The 10,569-nt window shown below is 47.6% G+C and overlaps 1 protein-coding gene across 4 annotated transcripts in view; it reads left to right on the plus strand.

Moving 5' to 3' along the window:
- Positions 1-10,569, plus strand: part of DAGLA (diacylglycerol lipase alpha) — a 57,033-nt gene that overhangs the window by 38,694 nt on the left and 7,770 nt on the right. For all 4 annotated transcript variants that reach the window (XM_032111763.1, XM_032111762.1, XM_032111761.1 and 1 more), the window contains 8 exons: positions 8-85; positions 3,976-4,056; positions 5,338-5,480; positions 6,729-6,797; positions 7,780-7,852; positions 8,643-8,839; positions 9,665-9,794; positions 10,218-10,399. In XM_032111763.1, coding sequence (XP_031967654.1) covers positions 8-85; positions 3,976-4,056; positions 5,338-5,480; positions 6,729-6,797; positions 7,780-7,852; positions 8,643-8,839; positions 9,665-9,794; positions 10,218-10,399 — 953 coding nt within the window. The remainder of the gene's footprint in view (positions 1-7; positions 86-3,975; positions 4,057-5,337; positions 5,481-6,728; positions 6,798-7,779; positions 7,853-8,642; positions 8,840-9,664; positions 9,795-10,217; positions 10,400-10,569) is intronic.

Raw genomic sequence — 10,569 nt, forward strand, 5'->3', positions numbered from 1 at the left:
CTTCCAGGATGCCCTGACGGATCTGACGGGGGACGCGGAGCGCCTGCCGGTTGAGGGGCACCATGGAACATGGCTGGGACACAAGGTGGGGAAAACAAAGGGAAAATGATCCCAAACCAAACCCTGTGGATTTTTCTAATTATTTCACTTTTTAATTATAAACCCCCAAATGGTCTTAACTACTTGAAAAAGGAGTGACAGAAAGGGCTTTGAGGTGTTGAATAATTAGTGGGAATAGTTAAAATCGTTGGGAACAGTAAAAATCGCTGGGCGTGTAATTAAAAACTCCATACAATTAGAGAATTCCAAACTCGGAAGGGCATCGTGGAGACCCAGAACGAAATTCCTGGAGCCACTCAAACGACGTTTTCTCCCAACGACCTTTAAGGAATTTCCAATCAAAGCCTGAGAGTGTGCTTAAAATTCTGCTGTCGTGGGAATGTCCTCCAAGGATCCTGGCAGGACTCGGATCTGTGAAATTAGATGGATGCTCCATGTCTGTGAGCAGCTCTTGGCTGGCTAAATCCATTTATTCCAGAGCTGACCTTTGCCCCTGTCTGGCAAAGGAACAACGTGCCAAGTTTTTAAGATGATTGGGAATTTGGCAGCTGCCAAAGCTGCAGTGCCAGGTTGGGAAAGGAAAATCCAGAGTGAAGGTTGGAAGGAATGGAGTGGAAGTGCTGCTGGGGGGGGATCAGATGTTGCCCAAGGTGGGATATGGAGCTTGGAAGTCCTTGGGAGCCATGAGTTGGAAGCTCCTGCTTCCCTCATGGCATCCTGCCAGAATGCCAAACCTTTTCCCTCTGCTTTAGGAAGTAGAATCATGGAATCCTGGGATGGTTTGGAGGAGAAGGGACCTTAAAGGTCCCTTTCCAAACCCTGCTCTGGGCAGGAACACTTTGGAGGATGGATCTTGGAGCAACCTGGACTAGTGGAAGGTGTCCCTGTTCATGGGACTGGATGGGCTTTTAGGTCCCTTCCAGCCCAAACCATTCCAGAATTCCATGGTTCAATGAAAATCCAGGAATAGATCCTTGCAGAAACTGGCTTTGCTTTTGATCTTTATATGAAAATATTCCTCCGCCCGTGACTTCCATGGAACATTATCAGTTTATTCCCTTTGTTCCAGCCAGAGCTTTTATTTGTCCTTTGTGGTTTTTTTGTTTTGGTTTGGTTTTTTTTTTTTTGGGATTGCTGCCAGGAGAGGAATATTCACTTCGTCTGGAATTATTATCAATATTAATCTGCAGACAGTAATGTGCTGTTGATTCCCGAGGGAAAACTAAGGGAGATAATGGAATTTTAAAGGCATTTTTAATGTCCAGGAGCCAAGTTTAATAACCAAACAAATCCAATGTCTCACTTACACATTTAATTTGGAAACAAGGACTTGGCTATGTGGGAGCTTTCCCAGGATCTGTTTGATTTGGGGTGTTTTCCTGCTGATTCTGTCCCACCCATCCCCGGGGGTGTCCATCAGCCATCCTAAAATTCCCAGTCTTGCTGTTTACGTGAGATTTTTTTATCACAGCACAGCTCCAATGTCACAATTAAAAAGTATTTATCAGGGCTCTGAGCTATTCTGGATCAAAAAATAGAGCTGGAACTAAAGTTTAGGGATTAGAATGCCATAAAAAAAAAGGAATTATAGCTCAAAGAAGAATCCAACTTCACTATTTTTGCAATAAAATCCTCTGGTTTCATAACAAGGTTAATTTTAAAAATAATCCCGAGCCAAGGGGGTGAATCCAGATTTAATTGTTGAGCTCCCAGGACAAAATTAGTGAAAATAGGATGCTATGGAGCTTTGTTTCCTGGTGTTGAACCAACCAGGAGGACAAGAAGGAGCTGCTGGAAAGTCCTGGAAGCTCAGCCATGATCCCAGGTTGGTAGAACATCCAGTAATGAGAATTTCCTACATTTTTCTCTCCTAAATAGACCCTTCTGAGGCTTTCCTCCCAAATCTCAAATATCCCAGAGCCATTGTGTGCCTTTGGGATGCAAAACAATGCAGAATATTTCCATTCCCTTTCCCTAAATCCTTGCTCCATTTGTTTATTTACATGTCAACTTCCAAAATTAAGCCCAAATGGTTTTATTAACTCGAAATTGGATTTGTTTCCCAGAGAATTTATGGATGCCACATCCCTGGAAGTGTCCAAGACCAGGTTAGATGGGGCTTGGAGCAACCTGGGCTAATGGAAAGTGTCCCTGCCCATGGAATTGGATGATCCTTAAGGTCCCTTTCAACCCAAACCAGGATTCCATGAAATTTAGGAATTTTTTCCAATGGAAAATCTAAATGGAATTTTGCAGTGTCATTCCATAACAATTAAAATCCCGGTCTCCATTAAGATATAATTACCAAAAACACATCCTGAAGGCTGACTAACATCCCAGCAGTGACATCACCGTGGATTTGGGTCACGCTCCCTAAAAATAGAATCCCAAATTCATGGTGGGAATTTAGATCAGTGGCCTGCTGCTCACTTCTCATTAGGATTGGGAATGGAGACTCTTCTGGAAGCTGGGGAGCTGCTGGGAGCTGGGATAAGGCACAACCACTGCGGTGCTTTGTGGTGGTGGCAGCATCCCATATTTCCCATTTCCATGGAATGGGGTCTCCGCTGTCCTGCTTTCCCTCTCCAACCTCCAGATTGGGATCAAGGGCATTTCGGATACTGAGCACCTGGAAAATTCCATGTTTCTTTGCTTTCTTGTCCTCACTGGCTCCTCTTACTCCTTTCCGCCCCCCTTTGAAATAATCCAAGAAATTCCACGAGAATGGAATAAAACTTGATCTCTGGAGGCTTGATGTGGTGATATTGCTGCAAGAGAATCAGCACTGATATCCCTGATGTAGATTTATCCCTGATGTAGATTTATCCCTGATGTAGATTTATCCCTGATTTAGATTTATCCCTGATTTGGATTTTCCCGCCTCATTTTCCCGCCAAATTTCTGCCCCCTCATTTTCCCCCCGCCATTTTCCCCCTCAGCTCTTCCTCCGATTTCCCTGATTTCCCTGATTTTCCCCTCTGGTTATCCTGTCATGTTTAACTCCAGCCCCCGATCCAGCTCTCCAGGATAACTGAGGTTTTATATATTGTTATTTACATATATTTTTCTTTGCTTTTGGAGCCAGGAATCCTTTTATATCTCAGAGATGGAGAGTGAGCCCCCAGTAACATTCCCATTGTACTTACACCATTTTCAGGTGGGGATTTAAAGAAAAAAACAGCCAAAGAGATGATTTCCCCATTTTTTCCCCCATTTTTTGGAGTTCAGGCTCACTTCCCACTGAATTAAACTGTGGCACCACCAGGAATTTATGCAACAAACCAAATTCCAGTTGCTTGTTTGTAACTGCACTTGGAATTGGATCAACTAGATTTGGTATCACCACACAGAGGGAGCAACACTCCTCAGCAGAGAGGAGGAATGTTTAGACACAGATATGATCTTTCCCATCTTCCAGCACTTCTTGACTTCTAGGGAATAAAAACTTTTAATAATTTGGGATGAATGTCCTCTGACAGCCAAATTCCCTTAATAGTTATGGCTGGAGAAGGCAGGAACTAAATCCTAGTGCTGCCACTTTTCCCTTCGGTGTTGGTATTATTATCTCAGAATAATTCACACTTTTATTCCCAGATTTAAATGGAAAACTCTACAGATTTACCTGGAATAGGATAATTTGGCTTTTAAAACACTAATATTCAGAATATCCAAGTCTATTTCTCTGTTCTGCCCCAGGTCCTGGGGCCCGAAGTTTTCCCTCTAAAAGCTCAGGAATAGGCCCTTGGAGTGTTCCTTAATTACTCCTTCAACGCCAAAACTTTGGAAATGCAGAGGGGAGTCAGTTCTCCCTCCATGCTGATCCATGCTGAGGGACATTCCAGAGCTTCCTCACCTTCTGGCTGCTGGATGTTGAGATCCCATTTACATCCTGCTGTGTCTTCCCGCTTCCCACAGGGCATGGTGCTGTCTGCTGAGTACATCAAGAAGAAGCTGGAGCAGGAGATGGTGCTGTCCCAAGCTTTTGGACGGGATTTGGTGAGTATGAGTTTGTCTCTGGACAGAGGATAAGATTTCCATAAAAAACTGGGTTTTAAGGGAATCTCCGTGTCCCTGAGTCTGTTGCATTCATTTCTCAGCTCTTCCTTTAATTCCTGTCCCTCTGGATTTCCACCTAGTTACTCATTCATGGAACGGTTTGGATTGGAAGGGACCTTAGAGCTCATCCCATTCCACCCCCTGCCATGGGCAGAGAACATTCCACAAGATCAGGTTGCTCCAAGCCCCATCCAGACTTCCCGCAAGGCTTTTTTATTTTGGAAGCACCAATAAAGCACTCTGCTCACTGCAGAGCTCCTGATTATTTTCCTTTTCCTGAGGCAGGAAGTCCCACGTGGTGGCAATGCGGGACAGGGAGCATTAAAACCAAATCAGCAGGAACTAAAATCCCATCTTTATGGAGATTTTCCTCGGAATGCCGTGCTGACTGTCCCTGTGGGCACATTCCCGGTGGCAGGGAGATGTCACAGGACTCAAGGGAAATGTTGGGAAGCAGCTTACCTTGGTTTATATGTCGGGAATAGTTGTTGAAATGCTGCCTTGGGATATCTGGTGGATGGAGGGAGAGACAAACCAGCATCCAGCTTTTTGGGATGGAGCTTCATTCCTCTCTGCCTAGAAAGGGAAAATGGGGGTTGTTCCTGTTACTCAGGAGGAATTTTTCCTGGCTTTAGGTCCATAAGTGCCATCCCAGGTCCCACCAGGCCAGGGCCTTATTTCTGACGGTTGCCAAGGACAGATATTCCAGGGAAAAGCATCCAGTGAGGTGTAGAGGCACTTTCTGTGTGGGCTTGGATGTTAACAGGAAGGGCAAAAGGCTCCCATCAAATCCTGAGTAATTCAAACAGCTGGTGTGCCTTTCCTTTTTCTTCCCACCTCTTTTCTTTCAGGGAAGTGCCAGTAGGCCAAATGTAGAATTCCAGAAGTGAATGAATTCCAGCCTCCAGTGAGGCCCTGGCACAGGTTTCCCAGAAAAGCTGTGTCTGCCCCATCCCTGGAAGTGTTCCAGGATGGGTTGGACGGGGCTAGGAGCAACCTGAGCTAGTGGAAGGTGTCCTTGCCCATGGCAGGGGGTGGAATGGGATGATCTCTCCCTTCCCTTCCAACCTAAACCATTCCAGGATTCCAAGAAGATTCCATGATTCAGAACAAGCAAGGAGCTGTTCAGCTGGAATCTGGAGTGCTCATGTATAAAGGAAGACTCAATTCAATTTAATTTCCAGCCTGATCTCTATTCCTTGTTGTTTCCATGTTTTTTAGGGAAGAGGAACAAAACACTACGGCCTGATTGTGGTTGGGCATTCCCTGGGAGCTGGCACAGCTGCCATCCTGTCCTTCCTGCTGCGCCCCCAGTATCCATCCCTGAAGTGCTTTGCCTATTCCCCCCCAGGTGGGCTGCTCAGGTAGGTGTTGGGATACACCTGGGATGCGCTGGATCCTGCTTGTGGGGCTCTAGGGAGCAGTGAAACAGACAGGCAGCCTGCAGAAGCCGAGTGTTTCCTCTGGGATATGGTTTGGAATTCAGGTTAGGACGGCAGGGGGCCACTTTCCCAAATATCCTGGTTTATAACTGAATTATTCGTGGCTCTGATTTTAATGGGAAAGTGCAGTTTCCTTATTCTCTGCTCACTCCCAGTTTCCCCATCTCTCTGAACAGATGGGAGTAAGGGAGACACGAGCAAATGCAGGTGTCTGCAGCAGCTGATCTGGTTGTTCGGACTCCTTTTCCAGAGAAATTGGAATTGGGATGTGATTTCTGTCATTCTGCAGCCTAAAATGGGTCACAGGGCTTGTTCTGGTTTCTCTCCCTTTGCCATGGGGCAAAACCAGGGAGAGATTAATCCTGAATTCCTCCCATTATAAATGGGAACAGACCTTCTGGTCATGTCATTCCCAAACAAAACATCCCATTGGATTGCTGTGAAGTGAGGGAAGGTCTTCCTAGTCCTGACAGATACCACGGGGATCCTTGGAATCAGCTATGGATCGTGAGAGGCTTCTTGTGGTAGTTCCTGCATGATATTCCAGGAGCAGCCAAGAGTTTTAAACCATCCTGCTGCTGGATCTGGATGCTGACATTCCTTGTAGTATTCCCGGGTCTTCTGCAGCCTCAGAGCTACAGAGGAGGATGTTTCAGGAGAGTTTTACAACCTTCTGCTCCAAACTTCCACTCGTGGCTCCCTTGGTAGCTCCTGACTTGAGCTGTGCCCAGGATCATCCCTAGGTCAGTGAGGCAGCCTCTTCCTGTGGAAAGTCAGAGTGGGAATCCTGATTCCTTCCCTCTTCTCTTGGAACTCAGGTTGCTGCAGAAATTTGCCATCTGAGTTCTCCCAAACGTTGGGGTTATTTCGTGCTACATTGTAGTCTCAGGAGCAGGGAATATCTTCTTTCTTGGCTGTCCCGCCATTCCCAAACTACTGGAAAATGATTGTGAGGCACTGAGTTCAAGCACTTCCTTTCCCAGGTATATCCAGAGCCATGTGCAGGGTAATGGTTGGGCCATGGGATGTGGAGATCAGGCTCTTCTTCCCCAAGGTGCAAATCCCCAAAGCCTGGAGCAGCTTGGATTGGGGTTTGTGCCCCTGGTTTCCCTGCCACCAAATTGGGAATGAAACACTGTTTGCTTCTTCTTGCTCCTGTTTCTCTTCCAGTGAGGATGCCATGGAGTATTCCAAGGAGTTTGTGACTGCAGTGGTGCTTGGCAAAGATCTGGTGCCCAGGCAAGTGGAGAAGTGTGCGAATTCCTTGATGAATCTCTGCTGTTCTGTCCCAAATCATCTGTTTCCTGTCAGAAACACTTGGATCATCTCTGTCTCCGGCTTCCTCATTTTTCTGTCCTTGCATTGCTCCCTGTTTTTCTTCCTGGTTCTGTGTCGCTGTGTTTTTCCTGGACACCTCTGTTGGGTTTTTTATAGGCAAATCCCTCCTGTGTGAAAGAAAAGGGGGAATGTCCTGCCTCTGGAATCCCTCCTTGTGGTACCTGGAATATCAGTGCCACCTTCCTGGTTCCCTGTGTTATCTCAGCCCTGTCCTGGATGTGCTTTCACCACATTTGGTCCACTTTGTCCCAAAATCCCTGTTCCATGTCACCTTCTCTCTGAACCACCTCATTCCTTGTGCCTCGGCATTCCTCACCTTCCTCATCTCCTGGGATACGTTCTGCTGAGCAGGGACTTGGAGCGGGAGCCAGGCAACCTGGGATTTACCTGGATGCCATGATCCTGTCCATCCTGTCATCTCCTCAGTGGTGTCATTCAGCTCCAGGACACTTTTCCAACTCACCTGTTCCGTGTCGTTCTCCGTCGTCACCTCCCTCCTTTCCTGTTTGCTGATCTGATCCTGGTTATTGTCCTGGTAATTCCCTGTGGCCTCTCACTCCTGGCTCTGGCTCCTGGGTGATGCCACAGCCCACCTCTGAATCCATCTGCTCCATGTTGTATCCTTGTAGTGTCCTTTGAAGCACAATCCCTTGTTTTTCTGTGCTCTGTATCCTTCTTGTCCTGTTCCCTGCCCAGGTGTTGTGAACACGTTTTCCCCTCTTCCACAGTCCATCATTTTCTTCTTTTCCAGACTCACTTCTTCTTCTCCAGATTCACATCTTCATCTCTTCCAGAATCAAGTCTTCCTCTTTTCCATAACCACATCTCCTTTTCAAGAGTCACATCTTCCTCTTTTCCATGATCCCATCTTCCTCTCTTCCAGGATCGGGCTCTCTCAGCTGGAGGGATTTCGCCGGCAGCTTCTGGATGTTCTCCAAAGAAGCACCAAACCAAAGGTAAGAGGGAAGAACCAACACCTGGAGATGTCTCTGAGCGGGGATGGGGAATTTTAGTGGCAGGAAGGGCAGGTTTCCTCCAGGTCTCCTCGGGATCATTATTTAGGGAACCAGAGGAATGATGGAAAGAGCTGGAGAGCTCAGTGGGATCATTCCGGCTCATTCTGGCAACTTCACCATCACAGATCCCAAATAACTGAGCAGGGAATTTTCTGTCTGAGCCTCTTAAAGTCTGTATTCCAACTGCAGCTTTTCCTGGCCAGTAAAAACTGGGAACAGGCTGGAAGTACAGCAGTTGCTGTGCTTGTAGGAACATCCAGGTGATGCTGTTTCAGGATAAGAGGTCTGCTCATGCCTTGGAGATAGGAAATGTGGGAAGTTGTCCCTCCTCAGTCTTTACTGTTGCACCAAGATGAAAAAAAACCATAAAATATGAAGATTTTTAGAGATAAAACATGATGGAATTTACCTGGAGAGGGTATATAATTGGGAAAGGAAAACCAGCTTTCACAAACACTTGGATTGTCTCTGTCTCCAGTTTCCCTGTTTTCCTGTCTTTGTATTGTTCCTCATTTATTCCCAGTGTCTCTGTGTTTTACCTGGACACCTCTGTTGGTGTTTCACACACCTTCCTTAGGCAAATCCCTCGTGTGTGAAAGCAAACAGGGAATGTCCTGCCTCTGGAATTGTTTAAATCTCTCAAATCTTACGAAGTGATTCTGCTTTTCTTTGCTTTTCTCTCCTCAAATCCTCCCTTCCTCTCTCTCTCTCTCTCTCTTTGTGGGGCCAGTGGCGGATCATCGTGGGGGCCACCAAGTGCATTCCCAAATCCGAGCTTCCCGAGGAGCCGGAGGAGAACTCGGTGACGAGCAACCGGCTCTGGACACATCCCAGTGACCTGACCATCGCCCTGAGCGCCAGCACCCCCCTGTACCCCCCCGGCCGCATCATCCACGTGGTGCACAACCACCCTGCCGAGCAGTGCTGGTGAGTCCTGCAGTTCCTGCTGGAATTCCTGCTGGAAAACTCTCTCTGACACAAGGAGAAGCGGATTTTCTTCCCCGCTGTCTCACGAGGACAGTGGTTGTGTCTGTGCTGGTGGAGCTAGGGAGTGGTTTGGGTTGGGACTGTGGAGATCCATGGGCAGGGATGCTTTCCACCAGACCGGGTTGCTCCAAGCCAAGTCCAGCCTGGATTTTAAAAATTCCAGGGATGGAGCAGCCACGGCTTCCCTTGGAAATCCATCCCAGTTTTCCAGTCTCACCATCCTCACAGGGAAGAGGATTAGATATCTTCCAATATCTAATCTAAACCAGCACATGGAATCTTGGAATGGTTCGGGTTGGGAGGGACTTAGGATCACCCAGTTCTACCTCCTGCAATGGGCAGGGACACCTTTCCACTATCCCAGGTTGCTCCAAGCCCCATCTAAACTGGCTTGGAACACTTCCAGGGATGAGGCAGCCACAGCTTTTCTGGGAAATCCATTCCAAGGCCTCCCCACCCTCACAGGGAAGGATTTCTTCCCAATATCCCATCTAAACCCACACTCTGTCAGCGGGAAGCCATTTCCCCTTGTCCCGTCATGCCAGGCCCTTGTCCAAAGTTCCTCTGCAGCTCTCTTGGAACTCATTTGGGCACTGGATAATCATTTCCCTGTTGGATAATGCAGAATTTTGGAGCAGTATGTATTTTAACATCTCTTCCCTCTGTTTTTCCTTTTTCTCCCTCTGCATCCTGATGTTTTCGCATGCCAAAACACCCCTCTGCTCTTCCATCCTGTTTTCCCTGTTTTCTGGACCCTTTTTCCAGCTGCTGTGAGCAGGAAGATCCCACTTACTTTGCCATCTGGGGGGACAACAAGGCCTTCAACGAGGTGATCATCTCCCCGGCCATGCTGCACGAACACCTCCCCTATGTGGTCATGGAAGGGCTCAACAAGGTAAGGCAGGGAATTGCCATCCCAAAAAACACCGGCACAGGCCGGCCTTGCCCTGGAATGCTGCTGGTTAAATACACCAGGCCATTTATTTTGGAGAAGAGGAGGAAAGGGGATGCTCCCGCTCAGTCTTGGCATGGGGTGTTGGAGTGGAGCGTGGTGAGGTTTGGGAATGGAATTCCCAAAGTCCCAGAAGCTCCTGTTTCCACATTTAATGTCAGAATGACACGAAGTTGGGTGGTAATGGTTCATTCCAGGAGCTGCCATTAAACTGGAGCCCAGGTGACATCTGGGGATATGTCAGGATTTATCCATCTAATCCTATATCTCCCCGTGCTTCCAGAAGGCTCTGGGAAGAAAGAGGCCAATGCAGCTGTTGGAAAGCCTCCAGTCAATCCCTGCTGTTCCTCTGCTTTCCCTGGACAGGTCTTGGAGAACTACAACAAGGGGAAAACAGCTCTGCTTTCCGCAGCCAAAGTGATGGTGAGTCCTACGGAAGTGGATCTCACCCCAGAGCTGATATTCCAGAGCCAGCCCTTGCCCAGCTGCCCCTCTGTGCAGATCGGAACTGGAGCCATCCCAGCAGACAGAAGGAACAGCAGTACCAAGTAAGGACGGATTTTCCATGAAATATTGGCTCCAGGTGTGGGTCCTCTACCTCTTGGAGCATTGTGATCCATGTTTGTGGGAAAGACAGCTGCATGGGCTGCCTTTGTGGGAGTTAAAGCTTCAGGATGTCTTGTGGAATGTCGGGGGGGGAATCCCTTGTGTTGCTTAG

The sequence above is a fragment of the Corvus moneduloides genome, chromosome 6, assembly GCF_009650955.1.
Source record: "Corvus moneduloides isolate bCorMon1 chromosome 6, bCorMon1.pri, whole genome shotgun sequence".
Classification (NCBI taxonomy): Eukaryota; Metazoa; Chordata; class Aves; order Passeriformes; family Corvidae; genus Corvus; species Corvus moneduloides.